Source organism: Falco naumanni, chromosome 17, assembly GCF_017639655.2.
Source record: "Falco naumanni isolate bFalNau1 chromosome 17, bFalNau1.pat, whole genome shotgun sequence".
Taxonomy (NCBI): Eukaryota; Metazoa; Chordata; class Aves; order Falconiformes; family Falconidae; genus Falco; species Falco naumanni.
This window is the reverse complement of record NC_054070.1, coordinates 843,280-860,628: the sequence shown is the minus strand read 5'-3', so window position 1 is coordinate 860,628 and position 17,349 is coordinate 843,280. Positions and strand designations below refer to the sequence as shown.

Below are 17,349 nucleotides of genomic sequence, written 5' to 3'. Positions count from 1 at the left end.
GCTGGGTCCGGTGCTGGGCTCCCCGGTTCAGGAGGAACTGGGAACTGCTGGAGAGGGGCCAGCAGAGGCTACAAAGCCGATGAGGGGGCTGGAGCATCTCCCTTGCGAGGACAGGCTGCGAGAGCTGGGGCTGTTCAGCCTGGAGAAGACTGAGAGGGATCTTATGGATGTCTACAAAGAGTGTCAGGAGTGTCAGGAGGACGGGGCCAGGCTCCTTTCAGTGGTGCCCAGGGACAGGGGCAACGGGCACAAACTGCAGCACAGGGAGCTCCACCTGAATATGAGGTAAAACCTTCCTTTGAGGGTGACAGAGCGCTGGAACAGGCTGCCAAGAGATGTCGTGGAGTCTCCTCTGGAGACAATTCAAAACCCGCCTGGACGCAATCCTGCGCAACCTGATCTAGGTGAACCTGCTTTAGCACAGGGGGTTGGACCAGCTGATCCCCAGAGGTCCCGTCCAGGCCCATTCTGTGATCAGAGATGTGTGTCCTAAGGGTATTTTGGGGTCTCCTAGAGCCTGGTTGGTTCATGGGACCAAAAATGAGTGTTCATCCCGTGTGTTTCTCTGCCGTCACAGCCAGGTGGGCTCTCATCCTTGTGGAAAGTTGATCTGATGTTGCCCCAAGCTGAGCTGCTGTGACTCAAGCGCAGGGAAGGAGGAATTGGAGGGTTATATTTGCACTGCCTTGGATTCATCTGTGCCCTCTCTGCCTGCAGGAAACAAGAACGTTGTGACCAGGGAACACCTGGATCGGATGAAGAACAGCTGCATCGTGTGCAACATGGGCCACTCCAACACGGAGATCGATGTGGTGAGTCTGCCTGCGGCCTCGATGGCTGTGTCCACCCCCCCGTCCTCCCACGCTGACTCCAGCCTTTTCCTCCTGCTCTTGCAGACCAGTCTCCGGACCCCGGAGCTGACCTGGGAGCGGGTCCGCTCCCAAGTGGACCATGTCATCTGGCCGGATGGGAAGCGGGTGGTGCTGCTGGCCGAGGTGCGCCGAGAGCTGTGCCGCGACATTGCTTTGGGCCGCTATCGCTGCGTGCCAGAGTTTGTAACAGAGATTTAACCAGGTGGAAGGGTGCTAGGAGGAGGATCAGAGCTCAAGAAAGGGTTTCTTGATTTTTTTTTTCTTTTTTCTTATTTTTTTTTTTCGTTTTTTTTTTTTCGTTTTCTTGAGGCGAGGGAGGTACCGTGTACCACATGCAGCCACAGAGGTGCCATCTGGCTCCATTCTTCCGAGCTGGGAGCCATCCCTATCAGCCAAACGCCATCTGCTCCTGGCTTTGGCAGGTTTTCCCATGCAGCAAACTGGCTGGGTGTGTTCTCTTCGCACTTGAGCTCTTCTGGCAGTAGGAGGGACTGGCTCTTTCTAGGGACCACAAAATTTCCCTGCCTTAAAGCTAAGGGTTAGGGTGGAAAATGAGGCAGAGTTTGAATGCTCTGATCGTGTAGGTGGCTCTTGAATCGCTGTGCTGGGGTTGCCCTCTGCCCCAGAGGGGGTAGAGGTGAATCCTGTCTCGAGATTCAGTTTGGTTTGGTGGCAAATTCAGCTCTCTGCCAACTCCTCCTGCTGTCTCCTAGGGCCGACTTCTTAACCTGAGCTGTTCCACGGTTCCCACCTTCGTTCTCTCCATCACGGCCACCACTCAGGTCCGTAGGCTTCGGGGTGGGGCGTGAGGGGTGGAGGATGCTCCGGGGCTTTGCATGAGCCTTGGGGTGGGGGTGGTTTGGAAGAAGCTGGGAACATGCAGTTGGACGGGTCCTTGGGATGGCACCGGTGCTAGAGGTACTGTAGCCACCACCTCTCTGTTGGGATGAGTTAATGGTGGCAGGAACTTACTGGTTTGCTTACAGCTGGGAGAGAGCTTTTAAACGAGCCAGGCTTCATGGCAGAGCTCCTGCTGTGCTGTAAGCCACTGGAGAGCTCCCCTAGCACGGCTTTAAGCTAACCTCAAAGCAGGAGTTTGTTTTGTCTCTGGACTCTGATTTCAACAGCACAAAAAAAAAAAACCCCGGGGTGAATTTTGGGGATGCGGAGGTCAGTGGTTAAAATGCTCCCCAGCATCAGCGCTGGCTCAGCTGGATGGACGCGGCTTGTCACTGTTTGTCATGACTCTGCCTTTCCAAAGAAAATGGTGATTAAATTTGGCTCCGCTCTGAGATCTGCGGTCGGTGCTGGCTGTGCGAGCAGCAGCCTCGGTCAGGGAGCGATGGAGGAAACCCGCTGGGCTGGAAAGGTGGAGGGGACTGATGGCTGGGGATGGCGATGGTGGGGGAGGGCAGCCATGCTAACGGTGGGAAATTTCCTTGGCTTCATGCTTGTGGGTCCGAACTGCCAGGGATGTGTTTTGGACCTGGCTCTCAGCTGTGTGAACCGGCACTTGGGGGAGATGCAATTTGCTTGCTGCTGAAGGAGTGGCCGTGGGTTTTTTTTTTTTTTTTTTTGGAGTAATGACGCCAGTTTAAAACGAGCAGTCCCTTCGTTTCCGTGTGACGCAGCAGCTGTATGGTTTAAGGGAATTGGATCTGCTCCCCGTCTCCTCCATCCTTGTGTTCTGGTTTTCCCTGGGGCATTAAGCCCAGATGGTGCAAAAAGCTGGGTGGCATCCGGGTGGCATCCGATCTCTCTGGTCCTCCCCCGGTGGTGGAGGGATTACGGAGACCCGGAGAGGGATGTACCCTTAGGTGGAAGGCTTTCCTCAAGACATTTTGGGAATGGTCGCCCCCTCCCTCAGGCTCCCAAACCCGTCCGTCTGCTGCCAAGAGCTTGGTGCTGTGGTGGGTGCTCAGCGCTGCCCAGCTGGTGGCCGTCCCTGACCGTCCGCGGGCTGTCCCCTGTGCTCTCTGCAGGCTCTGGCTCTGATTGAGCTTTACAACGCTCCCGAGGGCCGCTACAAACAGGACGTGTACCTGCTGCCGAAGAAGATGGGTGAGTGAAGGGAGCCCGGGCTCACTTACCCCCCTGCCCTGCAGTTTTGTGTGTCAGGAGAAACTCAGACCTGGTCTGGAAAAAACTTCCAGGGAGAGGAGGAGTGCAGGGAAGCCATCGGAGGCAGCAAGCAACCTTGAAATACCTGCAGGTGGTTTGATTTATTTTCCTTAATGTTCTACAGCGTGGCAGGCATCCCTTATCCCGCAGCCTGCCTGCTCCGAAGCTGTTCGTGCAACCTTTGTGCCTTTTGGTGCACATCCAGCCCTGCTCAGCACCAGGGCTTGTGCTCAGCTCTGCCGTCGGCTTACGTGGCGGTGAATCCGTGGGGCCAGATGGCAAGGGCTGCCTAGCCAGACCCAGCGTGGTGGCCTGGCCCTTTTCGTGCCATATGATGAGTCCATACATCACGCCCCTGGCAGTGCAGCGGGGGGGTGTGTGTGTGCACATCCCCTGATCCCCTTTTTCCTCTCCCCCCTTCCCAGACGAGTATGTCGCCAGCTTGCATCTGCCTTCATTTGACGCCCACCTGACAGAACTGACGGACGATCAGGCGAAGTACCTGGGACTCAACAAAAACGGGCCTTTCAAACCCAATTACTACAGGTCAGTTGCTGGCTGGGGCTGGGGGCTGCCCTCTCCCCACCCAGTGGGTGCCGTGGGGGCATCCCCTTGCCCCCTGGGCCCCAGGAGCTGTGTCCCCGAGCACCCATGGCCTCACTGTGTCCCCTCCTTTCTCTCCTAGATACTGACGGACCATACCCATGAAGGACCAGACCACACAAGGCAACATTAGAGAGATTATTTTTAAAGATAATTTTTATTTTGGTTTACCTTTTTCTTTTTTTTTTTTTTTTTTTTTTTAACCAACCAAGGAACCTGTTTTTACATTTATCAGATTTTAAGGTCACTTTTTTTTTTTTTTCCCTCTCTTTCTTCTTAGTTTCACCCTTTTATGTGATCACATCTCTGTCTGATCTTGGCAGACAACCTGGGATTCGCTTCTTGCTTTCATGTGGCTGAAGCCGCCGGTGGCTCCCAACCCTGGCTCCCGGAGAGGGTTTTCCTTTCCTGATGTGCCAAGGGCAGTTCATTCCTGCAGCGATGTTTTGGGGTTTTTTTTTTGGTTTTTGTTTTTTTGGGTTTTTTTTTTTCACCTTTCCAGCCTGCGTTAGTCTCGGCCGGGATCCCTGCAGATACGGAGATGCTGTTCTACCTTATCTTACGTTTCTTTCTTTGTGTGGATTATCTGCAACTTCTAAATTGCCTTAAAGAGCCCAGTTTTAGCTGCTAGATCCCTGCTCCTAGCGCTGCTTGGGAGCAGAGTGGCGCCTGCTGGCCACCTCGCGAATGGGTGACTGTCCCCAAACCCGGCCAAGGTCCCTGCGCTGAGGTGGCCCAGGTTTGGTGGTTGCTGGCCCAGGTTTGGCGGCCGGCTGGGTTACGGGGGAGTTCACTTTTTCAGGGTGCTAATCTGAATTCGGATGGGGGTCGCTTACCCAGCATTATCCTCATCTCTCCTAGTTTTTTTTTTTTTTTTTTTTTCGGTTTTGGGTTGTTGGTTTTTTGTTTTTTTTTTTTTTTAGCCAAACCGCACCTTAATTGAGTTAAAAACATTTTTTTTGTTTGTTTATTTGTTTTTTCCTCTTTTCCTTTTTGATCCTTAAAAGAGATGTTTTAAAGCAGGGGGGGAAGCGTCAGGGATGCGGCTGCCTGCCGAGTCCGGGCGCTTGCTGCATCCGAATGGCTCCAGCTCCCACCTAGAACCATGGGGTGGTTTTAAAGGGTGTCTGGGGTTTTGGCTTTTTATTTTTTTGGGGTGTTTCACTTGTTTTGAGACAGATGCAGAGATGAGCCTTCCCCATACCCCAGCCTGGGCCCTCTGCACCGCAGACCCCTGCGCAAAGCCCTCTGCTCCCTGCTGCTGTGCCGGCCCTCGAGCTGGATTGTCTCAGCTCTTCCCTGCCCTCTCGCAGTGCGTTTCAGCCACTCATCGCAGCCTCCATCCCCTTCCCCATCCTTGCTGGTGACGTGTTTCTCTTTTCCATCTCTTGCAGCTTGTCCCGGGATGGGGGAAGTTCCTTGCAACCCAGTGAGGTTTCTCTTGTTGGCATTTTTTTTTTTTTTTTAATCCTCCCCAGATTGCCTCTTTCTTCCCCCAGCCAAGGCCAGAGCACGGAGGGAAGGAGGACCCCCGTTGCCTGCCCTGCCAGCATTTCCCGGTACAAGGATAATGGAGATGCTGTGGTACCCGTGACCGGGGCTGCTCCTTCACCTCTGGCCACCCCATCCCATGGACCAGGGATGCTGCCTTAGTGCCGTGGGGGTGGGTCCCTGCCGGGGCTTCCCGAGGGGTGCAAAGCTCCTTTGAGGGGATGGGAGGAAGATGGGAGGGGATGCTCGTGGCTTGGATCACCCTCCTCTTTTCCCCTCTGCCTCCTTGTCCTTTGACTATTCCCCTTTCTCACCCTGGACGGTCACTTGCTGTCCCCACAGATTTCGGGGACCGCCTGTCTTGCAGGGTCCCCTCCGGCATCCCTCAAACTTCACGGGGGACTCATGCCTGGCTCAGTGAGCCGGGTGGGCGTCTGCAGGGAGGGAGCAAGAGTGTTCCCCCCTTCCCCGTGCTTGGGGGTCACAGGCCCCCCCTTTCCCACCCACGTTAGGGGCGAACCTTGGCATAAGGGCTCCATCTCTGTATAAGCCATGTTGGGGGGGGAGGGGGGGGAGCCCGGGGATATGGCGGTGGCAGCATCGGGCTGGGAGGGAGAGGTTTATTTTGTATATGAATGATTTTTAATGAATGCAATATTAATCCTTGCAGATGAGCAATAAATCGTTAAAGTCTAATTAAAACTATTAGGAAAAAGGAAACGCTTTTGCTTGTGGGCAGTTTATTTGGAAGGGCGAGCGAATGCAATCCTTTGGGAACCCTGAGTTGTGTCTGAGGCCGGGGATCAATTTGGCAGCCCCCAGATGGGCTTTGGGCCCCCCCGAGCCCCCCAGTATCACGTTTTGGGGTCCCAACCCCCTCTGGGCCCTTTTGCTTGCGGTTTAACCCCCACCAAGGCCCCTGTGTTGGGGCCCGGCGCCCCTCCGAGCCCTGTCAGCCCGCCGCTGTTTGGGGTCTCGGACCCCAAAGCCCTTTGATTTGACGATTCACTCGTTCCAGGCCCCCCCAGTTTGGGGTCTGGCCCCCTGTGGCAGCCCCCCGGGGCGGCCCCGCCCCTTCCTGCCCCTCCCAACATGGCGCCCCCCAGCGCCCAGCCGGGGCGGGCGGAAGTGCCCCTCCCAACATGGCTGCCGGCGGCGCCCTGCCACCCCGAAGATGGCCGCTCGGGGGCCGGCCGCCGCGCCCTCTGTGGCCGCCGGGGGCGGGCGGCGCCGGGCGGTGACGCGGCCGGGCCGGCGGAGCGGCGGGGCCGGCGGGCGGAGTCACAGCGCGGCCGCCCGAGCGGGCGCAGCCCCTGCGGTGCCACTCCCAAGATGGCGGCGGCGCTGCCCCGGCTCTCCCTGCCGCTCCCGCGAGAGGGGGGGGGTGAGTCCTCGCGAGAGCTCGGCGCGGCGGAGGCGGCCGACATGGAGCCGGGCGGCGGCGCGGGGGGCGCGGGGGCCGCTCCCCGGTAACAACAAGGCCCGCGGAGGAGCGGCGCCGCCCGGCAAGGCCCGCGACCTGGGCCGGCCGCCGCGCAAGGACTCGGAGGTCAGCGCCGCTGCCGCCGGGCCCGGCTCCGGCTCCGGGGGGGGGGGCGGCCTTCCCGGGCGGGGCGGGCCGGGCCGGGCCGGGCCGCGTCCTCCTCCCGCCGGGGACCCGGGGGCCTGCCCGCGGGCTCCACCGCCCGCCTCAGCCCTGGCCCGGGCTCCGCCTTCCCCCGGGCCGGGCCTGGGCCGGCCGCTGCCCCTGGAGCCGGGGCCTGGCACTGCGGGGCCTGGCGCGCCAGCAGCCGGGGCCGGTGGCCGCTCCCCGCCGGGCCCGCTCGGTACCGGGCTGCCCGGGCCGGTGCCGTTCCGCGGTCTCTTCCCGCCGAGTCTGGCTCGGTCTGCGCTGCCCGGGGCGTGCGGCTGGCTCTGGTCCCAGCCCCCCGGGGCACCGGCCACCCCGCTCCCAGGGCAGCCCTGGGCTCTCACCGCCCCGCCCGGCGCCTCTCCCAGCCCCGTCCGCCGGTGCCGGCCCGGTGCGGCAGTGACCGGGCCGCGGTGTCAGGTCCCCTGCGTCGGGTCGGTCCCGCTGTGGCAAGAGGTGACCGATCCCTCCAGGGAGGCACCGAGAACGCCCCCTGCGCCGTGGGGGGCCCGGAGCGTTGTGTGGGGCAGGGTGGAGCTGATGGGTCCCATGTCTTTGCCGTCGTGTTCCCTGAACCCAGTTTAATTCCTGGGACGGCCCTAGAGCCGTCGGCTTCCAGGGGTGTCCCCCCCAGCGTGGGGACGCTCCCTGAGGTGACACAAGAGGGCCGGGAGGTCTGTGGGTGCTGGGGAGCAGCCCCCCAGCCCCCCAGAGTGGCACAGACCCATCGCCCTTTGGAGGAGCTGGTGGGCGCCCTGGGGTGGGGAGGGTTTTGCTGTGGGTCCACGTGGGTGACTTAAAGGCAGCAGGTGTTTTGTGCTTTAAGGCTTCTGGATGTTTTTCCAGTCTTGGAGTTGTTGCGGTCTCGCTATTTGCATCTGCTGGCATCGCTCCGATCGGCACCGGGTGGGGGATAGCCCAAATTTTCACACATCTCTGCAAAATGGGTGAGCTCTGAGAGCCGCCTGGTCCCACATAACCTGCTTCCCACCCTGAGACGAAACGTTCCCTGCCTCCTGCTGTATTTTTTGGCCTTTTGGGGCTCCTGGAGTGTTTTAGAGGTGGTGCAGAGGCTGCCCACCGGCAAAGCGCAGCATGGCTCAATGCGGCGGAGCTGTGATGGAGATGCAGGAGGTGGGTAGGAGTTGCCTTGGTAACGTTTACGCTGCTGCGGGTACATTTTTGGGCTCAAACAGAAGATACAGTCCTGGATTCGCGGGAGGATGAGGTGAATTGGGAATATCTTGGGGATTTTGGTTTTCCTCAAAACCGCTGCAATTTAACTGAGTTCTTCCTCTGCTTTCAGGGCTATTCGGAGTCCCCAGACCTGGAGTTCGAATATGCAGATACTGACAAATGGGCGGCAGAGCTCTCTGGTAAGGATCTCATCTTGATAGATCAATTGATCAGCCATGATTTTCTTTCCTGGTGGTGATTAAAGCAGCTCTGGCAATGCCAGTATCGCTCCATTCTTGTCCTTAAACGCCTTTTTCATGTTAAAAGGGCAGTGATACTGTCTAATTAATTTTTTTCGGCCTTATGCTGGATGTGTTTTTTGCATTTCCCTCATCTTGGATAGAACTGCAATTAATGTAGCTGAGTTGCAGCTTTCTCTGGCGGCTCAGTGCGGGTTGTTGGAGATTTTCCTCTGTGCTCTTTTGGCAGAGCTGTACAGCTACACAGAAGGGCCGGAGTTCCTGCTCAACCGCAAGTGCTTTGAGGAGGACTTCAGGATCCACAGTAAGACCCTTCTTTTAGACCTCTGGGGAGGGACAGGGGTCTCCCGAAGGAGACGTGGGGTTTGGCGCGTTAGCACTGCGTCAGAAAGCTGGAGCTGTGCACTGGTAATCGTCAGGCGGTTTGTACTGGAGACCTCATTAGTGTGCGTGGGCTGGCCTTGGAGCGCAGCTTGCTGCCTCCAGTGTGCTCAGCTTTTGCTGATGTTGGTGTCCAAAGTGGTTCGTTGGCGCTGGGACGGCTCTGCTGGAACATACTGGCATCGGCAAGAGCATCCAGCTTGTTCCCCATCAGCTGCCAGCGCCGGTTCAGATGGGTGTGATTCATCTAGTCATCTGGTGGAAGGCAGGAGACGGTCCCTCCGGGCCGATCACACATCCCTGGGCGTTACTCCCAGAAGCACAGTGTTCCCTGAAGCAGCCCAGTTTTCCCTCATGCTGAATCCTTTTGAGCTGTTCCTGCAACGTTTGTGTCCGGGGCTGGCAAGAGGTGCCCCATGCCCTCAGCCTGCCCGCTTTGACTTTTCAGTGCGGGACAAGAAATGGACCGAGCTGGACAAGAACCAGCACCGCACCCACGCCATGCGGCTTCTCGATGGGCTGGAGGTCACCGCGCGGGAGAAGAGGCTGAGGGTTGCCCGAGCCATCCTTTATGTTGCCCAAGGTGACGCCGGGCCTCTGCCCCTTTATTTTTCCCGTTGCTAAATCCAGATAACGGATTGGAGGCGATCAGTTTAAAGTATTTTAAAATCATTTTCTTTCCTTGTATTTTTTAATTTTACCCGGGGTGTCTGGAATGAAGCTAGTTCTCATGGGAGGCAGACAGTTTATAGGAGATTGGTTCAAAATTTGGCCCACTTCCCTGTGCTGTGCCAGCTCTGCCAGATCTCGATCGCGTTCCACACAAGAGCGCAGTTCCGTCCTCTGCATCTGACTTTCACCTTAAAATGAAGGCTGTGGGTTTTATTCCCTTTGCAAAACGCGCTGGTGGTGTGGGAGGGCCTCGGGATCCCGGCAGAGGTGGGATCCAGCGAGGGTGTCATTGCAGGCACGTTTGGGGAGTGCGGCTCCGAGGCCGAGGTACAAGCTTGGATGAGGTATAACATCTTCCTCTTGCTGGAAGTGGGGACGTTCAACGCTTTGGTGGAGCTGCTCAACATGGAGATTGAGTGAGTACTGAGGGAAGGCGGTTCAGAAATGGCTCTGGAGCTCCTTGGCAGGAGTTTTCCCAGTCTGTGGCAGTCCCATTCCTGGTTTGCCTATCCCTGATGTGATTCCTGCAGCCACTGGAAGGACTCCCGCTGTTCTGGGTGGATGCGTAGTGTAGGATTATACCTGATTTATACAGAAATGTGCTATGAGCTCTGCTGCCTGGCAGCAGGTGGGGACAGGTCTGTTCCTCCTCCCTCCTCCCTCGATTGCGCTGTGAGCAGGGGGCTTGCTGCGGCGGTATCTATTCCAGGGTTTGGCTGTGGTGTGTGGGTTACCTGTGGCAAAGTTAAGGTGCCTCCAAAGGCCCCTCTGAGGCCGTTTTCCCTCCGCAGTAACAGCGCGGCTTGCAGCAGTGCCGTGAGAAAGCCGGCCATCTCCCTGGCTGACAGCACGGACCTGAGGTATGGAGCAGGGCTGGGGAGAGGGGATGCTCTGGGGTCGAGGAGGGGGATCCAGCTGCTTGTTCCTTTGGCAAGCTGAGACGGGCCAGTTGGCACCAGAGGGTGTCCCAGGGCTGTCCCAGCTTCTGCCCCGGCTCTGTGAGCATCGTCAGGCGTACTCAGATCGGCAGATGTCCCTTGTCCTTGGCCTACACAGCAGGCATGTGGCTGCTTGGGGACATGAAAGCAGTGAAGTATGGGAAAGCAATTTTTTGCCCCATTTTGAGTTGCAGAGACCTTTTTCCCCAGTGCCAGAGCACCGATCCCCTGGTGTGGAGTGGGTGCGTGGAAACCAGCTGTGGTCTGGGCAGATCCAGCCTCCCCCCAGAGCCCTGGGTGCCGGTGGTGCCTCCATAACTCATCCCAACCTTTGGTGATTGGCCCGACCTTCTGCTTTTTGCAGGGTGCTGCTGAACATCATGTACCTGATCGTGGAGACGGTTCGGCAGGAGGCGGAGGGGGACAAGCCCGAGTGGAAGAGCATGAGGCAGACCTTCCGAGCAGAGCTGGGTGAGGACCAGGCACCTGGGGCTTGATGGGACAGAGGTTACAAGGGCTGAAGGGCAAGAGAGTGAGATGGGGTTTGGCTCTAGGCCTCGGTTCATAGGGACTGGCAGCGCTGGGTTGGCTGCTGCTAGGCTGAACCTTGCTGGTGAGGTGAGGGGGGAATGGGCAGGGGAAGCCAGTCAGTCTTTTGTGCTCTCTGGGTGCTCTCCCTGGGGAAAAAAATGTCAATAGTGGGGCTGTTGTTTCCTCTCAATGAGAGGTAAGAAATTAGGGGGGTTTACAAGGCCTTGGAAAGGAAGAGAGGAGCTGTCTGGGGTGGGATGAGGATCTTGGAGAATGGAGGGTGTGAGGGTGCAGGGGCTGGTGGCCCTGGCAGTTGGGGTGAGGACAGGGATGAGGAATGCCTGCTGATTGCTGCCATGTGGTTCCAGGAGCCCCTCTGTACAACAATGAGCCCTTCTCCGTCATGCTCTTTGGGATGGTGACCAAATTCTGCAGCGGCCACGCTCCACACTTCCCCATGAAGAAGGTGCTGCTCTTGCTCTGGAAGGCTGTGCTGGTAAGGAGAGGCTGTGGGGTGTGCTGACACGTGTCTTGCGGTTTGGCGTTTGGCAGAGGAACAAGTTCTGCCCTCAGCTGGCTGTAATTGCTCCATCCTCTTTTTCTGGCATTTAGCCGAGTAGTTTGCACCCTATTAAACCCACCCCTGGGTTTCATCCCGTAGGGGAGCATTGGATATCGGTGTCTGGAGCTGGATACCAAGGGATGGACCCAAAGCAAGGTCCCTGTCTGGGGTCTGCATGAAAGAAAAGGTCCAGACACTTGGGTTGCGAATGTCTGAGCACCCTCCTGTCCCTTTGGCCTTTCACAGTGACAAGAGCAGCATGGGGACGGGCAGCTCTTCGTTTTACACCCTGGGGAAGGATTTGGGACTCCTGGAGACTGGATTTGGGAAGGGCAGGTGGAGGTGGCCCTGGCGCCGGGTGTGGAGGGGTGGTCCCCTGTCCATGCTCAGGGTGCTGTGGTCTCCCTTGCAGTGCACTCTGGGGGGCTTTGAGGAGCTCCAGAGCATGAAGGCAGAGAAGCGGGAGATCCTGGGCCTCCCGCCGCTCCCAGAGGACAGCATTAAAGTGATCCGCAACATGCGAGCTGCCTCCCCGCCTGCGTCCGCCTCCGATCTGATCGAGCAGCAGCAGAAGCGAGGCCGGCGGGAGCACAAGGTGAGGCTGGCGCAGGGAAGCCGGGGACAGGGACGTTATCGGGGGCATGGCTGGGGTCGGGGCGCTGATCTTGGAGCAGCTTGTCCCCGGGATGTTCACCTGTCTGCCCTTCTCTCTCCAGGCCCTGATTAAGCAGGATAACCTTGACGCTTTCAATGAGCGAGACCCTTACAAAGCTGACGATTCCCGTGAGGAAGAGGAGGAGAACGATGACGACAACAGCCTAGAAGGAGAGACCTTCCCCCTTGAACGTGACGAAGTGATGCCTCCGCCCACCCAGCATCCCCCCAGCGACCGCATCACCTGCCCCAAGGGGCTGCCCTGGGCCCCCAAGGTCCGGTGAGTCCGTGGGGCTGACCTGCAGGGAAAGCTGGAATACGCCGTCGAAAAACCAGGCTGTTCAATATTGAATACTTCAACAGGGGTGTGGGGAAGATGTTGGGGATGGGGTGGTCACTTTGGTGCTGTTCCCTTGGTGGGGTGGGCTCAGCACCGTCTCCTTTATCCGACCACGAGGCTTTTGCTGATGCCCTGTGCCTGGGCTGTGGTGTGCCAGGTGGACAGCAAGATGTGACTCTTCCCCTTTTCGCTTTGCTCAGAGAGAAGGACATTGAGATGTTTCTGGAGTCCAGCCGCAGCAAGTTCATCGGCTACACGCTGGGCAGGTGGGTTCCCGCAGAGCCAGCCTGGGGGGGCGGGGGCTGCTGGTTTTGGGGGGTTCGTGGTAGAGGCTGCTGATGTGGGGGCTGCCATTGCCCTCTGCTTGGCAGCAGAGAAGTCCTGAGCTTGCTGGCTGCTTCCTGGGCGGCGTGGTGGTCTCTGGCCCGTGCATGGGTGGCTTTCAGGTTTGCTCCTGCCTGCACCCAGCCTGGCTCTTTCCCTTCTCTCTAGTGACACCAACACCGTGGTGGGCTTGCCCAGGCCCATCCACGAGAGCATCCGAACCCTGAAACTGGTGAGTGCGTTGGCAGCAAATTCCTCCAGCCCCTGCCGCTGTGTTGGGTGCCCCTTCCCCGTACCCCTGCATCAATCACAGGTCAGGGCCAGGGGTGCATTTTCCTGACCCCTCCCCAACATGCTCAGCCCCATGAGGGGAGCAGCCTTAAGTTTTCATCCCAACCCCCATCTCCCAGGCTGGCTGAGCCCCTTTCCTTACTGGCTTCATGCCTTTCTTACTGGGGTTGTCCCAGAGGTGAGGCGGGTGGCCAACACCCTGCCCGTCAACGCCGGTTACCCAGTGGAGCAGGAATAACAGGATGGGACTTAAAAATATGATGGGACTGGGCTGGGCCTGGTGGCGTCGATGGGGTGGCCCGTGCTGTGAAGCCCTGTGCTCTTTCTGTGCAGCACAAGTACACGTCGATCGCAGAGGTGCAGGTGCACATGGAAGACGAGTACCTGCGCTCCCCGCTCTCTGGAGTGAGTGTGGGGATGAGGATGGGATGAAGATTTTGGGCTGGACGTTGAGGACGCTGTTCTGCCAGGCCTTTTGGCAGGGCTGGGGGGTTTGCTGAAGGGCTAGGAGGAGCGATTTCTCTGGGGCAGAGGGTGGGGTGTGTGGGGAGGCTTCGGGCAGGTGCCGAGGGTGTCCTGTCCTTGGGGTTGGACGGCCTTGGGCTGAGTAAGGCGCGTGGCACTGGTGGCAGCTCCTGGTAAGAGGTTTTTTGGTCTTCCCTGGCACCAGGGGGAAGAAGAAGTGGAGCAAGTCCCTGCGGAGATCCTGTACCAGGGCCTCCTGCCAAGCCTGCCACAGTACATGGTGAGCTGGGGCGCACTGGGGGTCCCTGGGCTCAGTGGTGGGGGCCTCCTTCCACTGCTCCCTCCATCCCTTTCCAGTGGTGCCCCCAGGTTTTCTTCCCTCCCCACATACGCTATTCCCTCCTGCTGTGGGGAGAGGGGCCTGTGGCCAGTCCTCCTGCTCCCATCCCCTTTTCCATCTCTCCCTTCCCCCCAGATCGCTTTGCTGAAGATCCTCCTTGCCGCAGCCCCCACCTCCAAAGCCAAGACAGACTCCATCAACATCCTGGCAGACGTCTTGCCGGAGGAGATGCCGTGAGTGACTGTGGAGGGCGAGCAGAGGTGCTGGGTGGTGGTGGGGAGGGAAGGGGGGGGTGGGAGGGAGCCAGGCAGGGTGGTGTGGTTTGGGCTGGGGCTTTGCTGAGGCCTCCTGGGTGATCTGACCATCCGCTGCTCGGTGGTGTGCCAGGAATGGTGCGTTGCCACGGGAGCTGGATGCTCAAGAGCCCAGGGGATGGCAGGAGTGTCTGCCAGCACCTCTGGGGCTGTCAGGGTGCGGATAGTGCCCCAGCCCTAGGATCCCTCTGTGTCCTCCAGGACAACGGTGCTGCAGAGCATGAAGCTGGGGGTGGATGTCAATCGGCACAAGGAGATCATCGTCAAAGCCATTTCTGCCGTACTGCTGCTCCTGCTCAAGCACTTCAAGCTGAATCACATCTACCAGGTGAGATGGGCCAGGGTCCAGCCCCCCTCTGCAGGGCTTTGGGGGTGGGCAGGACCCAGGCTGGGTCCCAACTCACCCGCCTTTCTCCCCAGTTTGAGTACATGGCCCAGCATCTGGTCTTTGCCAACTGCATCCCGCTCATCCTGAAGTTCTTCAACCAGAACATCATGTCCTACATCACTGCCAAGAACAGGTAGCGGAGGGTGCTGCCTGCCTGCATCCCTGCTGGTTGTGGGGAGGGGTCCCTGCTTGTTTTGCCCTCCACAAGTCCTTCCCTGGCTGTGCCTGGGGTGCCAGTGGACCCGGGGAAGTGCCCACTGCAGCTGATCTCTGGTGGGTGGGAGGTGTGGGGCTGCGTTACCCCCAGGCCAGGTAGGATCTGGGGGAGCAGGATGACACCCTCTCTCCTTCCTGCAGCATTTCTGTCCTGGACTACCCCTACTGTGTGGTGCACGAGCTGCCGGAGCTGACGGCAGAGAGCCTGGTGAGTCGCTCACTTCTCTGCCAGGTCCTGGCACCCTGGGGTGCTTCCCAGGGGGAACTGTGGGTGTGGGGAGGCGGTGGGGCTCCAGCATCCAGCTCTGGCACACTCAGCACTCCTGTGCTCAGCCCCTGGCGCTGCTGGGGCTTTGTGGGGTGCACAGAGCTGGCAGACGCCTCCTGCCTGCGTGCTGTGCTGTACCTCTTTGGGCGAGGGTCCTCGGACCAGAAGACCCTCTCCTCATCCCTGCTCCGCTCTCTTGCCTGACCCCTGCCTCCGCTGTCCTGCAGGAAGCCGGAGACAACAACCAGTTTTGCTGGAGGAACCTCTTCTCCTGCATAAACCTCCTGCGCATCCTGAACAAGCTGACCAAGTGGAAGCACTCCCGCACCATGGTGAGGGCCGGGGAACCCGCGGGGGCTCGGCCCAGCCACGCTGGGCTGTCACGGGGTGCCTGGGCTGGGCGAGGGGGCTGTGGATACCTTGGGGTGCCCTTTGTTTGGCACCCCAGACCTCGCTGGGGAGAGGGAGGGATGGAAAGGGAGAGGGAGAGTGCACACCACAGGGAAGGGTTTGTGGGTGCTGGAGGAGGTGGGTGGCACGCGTGCGGTGGGAGGTACCCGCACGTGCCCACCCCAGCCGTGTCACCCCGCTGTCCCCGGCTGCCGGGGCGGGGGGGGGGGGGCTGTTCCCCGCAGATGCTGGTGGTGTTCAAGTCGGCACCCATCCTGAAGCGGGCGCTGAAGGTGAAGCAGGCCATGATGCAGCTCTACGTGCTGAAGCTGCTCAAGGTACAGACCAAGTACCTGGGCCGGCAGTGGAGGAAGAGCAACATGAAGACCATGTCGGCCATCTACCAGAAAGTGCGGCACCGTCTCAACGACGACTGGGCTTACGGCAACGGTACGTCCTGTGCAGCGGCTGCAGGGCATCCCGCTACCGACTGTCCTTCCCGCTCCGTGCGGTGACGTGTCTGTGCCCAGAGCTGTCCCTCTGCTGCTTGGGGCTTGGGCGGCCCTTGGGTCTGGTGTGCAGGGAAGGGATTTGGGGTGGTGGCATCGCGGAGAAGAGGGAAAGGGCTGGCGGCGGCTGGTGGAGCTGTTGGTGGCTGCCAGCTCTGCGCCCTGCGTGTTGCTCTTTGTAAGGACCTGCAAAGACCTTTCCCAGGGGGGCTGGGCCGGCTGAAGAGCCCCCCAGCTCCCCTCTTGACACCCCTTTACCCTCTGCCCAGACCTGGACGCCCGTCCCTGGGACTTCCAGGCGGAAGAGTGCGCCCTGCGCGCCAGCATCGAGCGCTTCAACTCGCGTCGCTATGACCGGGCGCACAGCAACCCGGATTTTCTGCCTGTGGACAACTGCCTGCAGAGCGTGCTGGGCCAGCGCGTGGACCTGCCCGAGGATTTCCAGGTCAACTACGACCTGTGGCTGGAGCGGGAGGTCTTCTCCCGACCCATCTCCTGGGAGGAGCTGCTGCAGTGACGGACGGTGGGGAGGCAGGAGGGGTTGCTTTGGGGAGATCTCGAGGCTGGCCTGCTGCCGAGGGGCAGGGGGAGCAAGGCTTTTTCGGGGGGTCTGTGGGGGCCTGGACCCCCGTGGTGGGCTTGGGAAGAGGCTGGAGCTGTTGGGGTCCTTGCCAAGACACCGTCCTGCCCCTCTGCCTCCTTCCAGGCTGTGCCAGGCTCAACCCTGAGCGGAGGGTGAGAGCTTGGTGGTGGCCGCAGTGCCCTGGGGGTTTCCCGTGGGGTGGGGGTGGGGGACCTGTGCGATGCTTTTGGAAGCAGCACCCCCACCCCCCTCCTCCTGCCCCCCACCAGCCGGTGCCAAGAAGGGGGAGCAGGCGGCGGTGCAGGGAGCTGGGCAGCGAGGCGAGGGTCCCTGTGGCGCTGCTGTGGGACACGGGGAGCAGAGGTGGCTGTGGCAGGAAGGCAGGCTGTCCCCCTGCCCAGACCCTGCCTGGGGACGCGGTGGCGGCGGGGTCGGGGGGGGGGGGGGGCTCTGGGGGGATGCTGGCGGGGGGAGTCGAGGGGCTGGAGACTGCAGTCTTCCCTCGCCCCGCTGGGTGGGGTGGATGAGCTGTACATATATATATATATATATATATATATTTCGTGATATCTGCTCCGAGTGTGCCTGGGCCCTGTGTGTCCCCGTCCCTCCCGTGTGTCCCCGTCCCTCCCGCCCCTGGGAAGCAGCAAGGGATGGACCCCGCGATGGGGCAGAGCTGCTGCACGGGGTTCCCTGGCTGGTGTCCTTGTCCCTGCTCCCTCCTCAGGTCCCACTGTGGGTGGATTACCGCAAGATTTTAAATATTTATCTTGCAGCTGGATCTGTTGGCTCTGGGGGAGCTGGTGACCTTTGGGGGCGCAGGCAGGAGCTGGCAGCCTCAAGCAGGTATTTGCCTGTTGCCTTCCCTGAACCCCCTCGAGTTCTGTCCTGGCGTTCCGGTGCTCGTGTCGCTGGGATGTTCTTTGGCCCCTGCTCCCAGCAGAGGAGCCAGGTGTCAAACCCCGCTCCCCAAAGCCTGCCCGCGGCAGAGCTCGGCCCGGCGCCTTTGCTGTGCCTCAGTTTCCCTGGC

The 17,349-nt window shown here is 59.7% G+C and overlaps 2 protein-coding genes across 3 annotated transcripts in view; both read left to right on the top strand.

The window, feature by feature from the left end:
• Positions 1 to 5,805, top strand: part of AHCYL1 (adenosylhomocysteinase like 1) — a 28,357-nt gene extending 22,552 nt beyond the window's left edge. The window contains exons 12-17 of one of the 2 annotated variants that reach the window (XM_040616580.1): positions 718 to 812; positions 897 to 995; positions 1,586 to 1,654; positions 2,855 to 2,933; positions 3,419 to 3,539; positions 3,679 to 5,805. In XM_040616580.1, the coding sequence (XP_040472514.1) occupies positions 718 to 812; positions 897 to 995; positions 1,586 to 1,654; positions 2,855 to 2,933; positions 3,419 to 3,539; positions 3,679 to 3,685 (470 nt within the window). In that variant the 3' untranslated portion in view covers positions 3,686 to 5,805. Of the gene's footprint in view, positions 1 to 717; positions 813 to 896; positions 996 to 1,585; positions 1,655 to 2,854; positions 2,934 to 3,418; positions 3,540 to 3,678 lie in introns of those variants that run through there. The other variant, XR_005831289.1, reaches the window with a different exon arrangement.
• A 578-nt stretch (positions 5,806 to 6,383) lies between these two features.
• Positions 6,384 to 16,886, top strand: STRIP1 (striatin interacting protein 1). The gene is given in 22 exon segments (XM_040616791.1): positions 6,384 to 6,533; positions 6,535 to 6,636; positions 8,024 to 8,093; positions 8,383 to 8,457; positions 8,983 to 9,117; positions 9,502 to 9,622; positions 9,998 to 10,066; positions 10,509 to 10,615; positions 11,044 to 11,171; positions 11,650 to 11,832; positions 11,954 to 12,171; positions 12,432 to 12,497; positions 12,724 to 12,787; positions 13,180 to 13,251; positions 13,517 to 13,591; positions 13,787 to 13,884; positions 14,167 to 14,293; positions 14,386 to 14,486; positions 14,711 to 14,777; positions 15,065 to 15,169; positions 15,473 to 15,677; positions 16,006 to 16,886. Coding segments are annotated over 22 exon segments (2,550 nt in total). The 5' UTR covers positions 6,384 to 6,419; the 3' UTR covers positions 16,254 to 16,886.
• Positions 16,887 to 17,349: the final 463 nt, after the last annotated feature.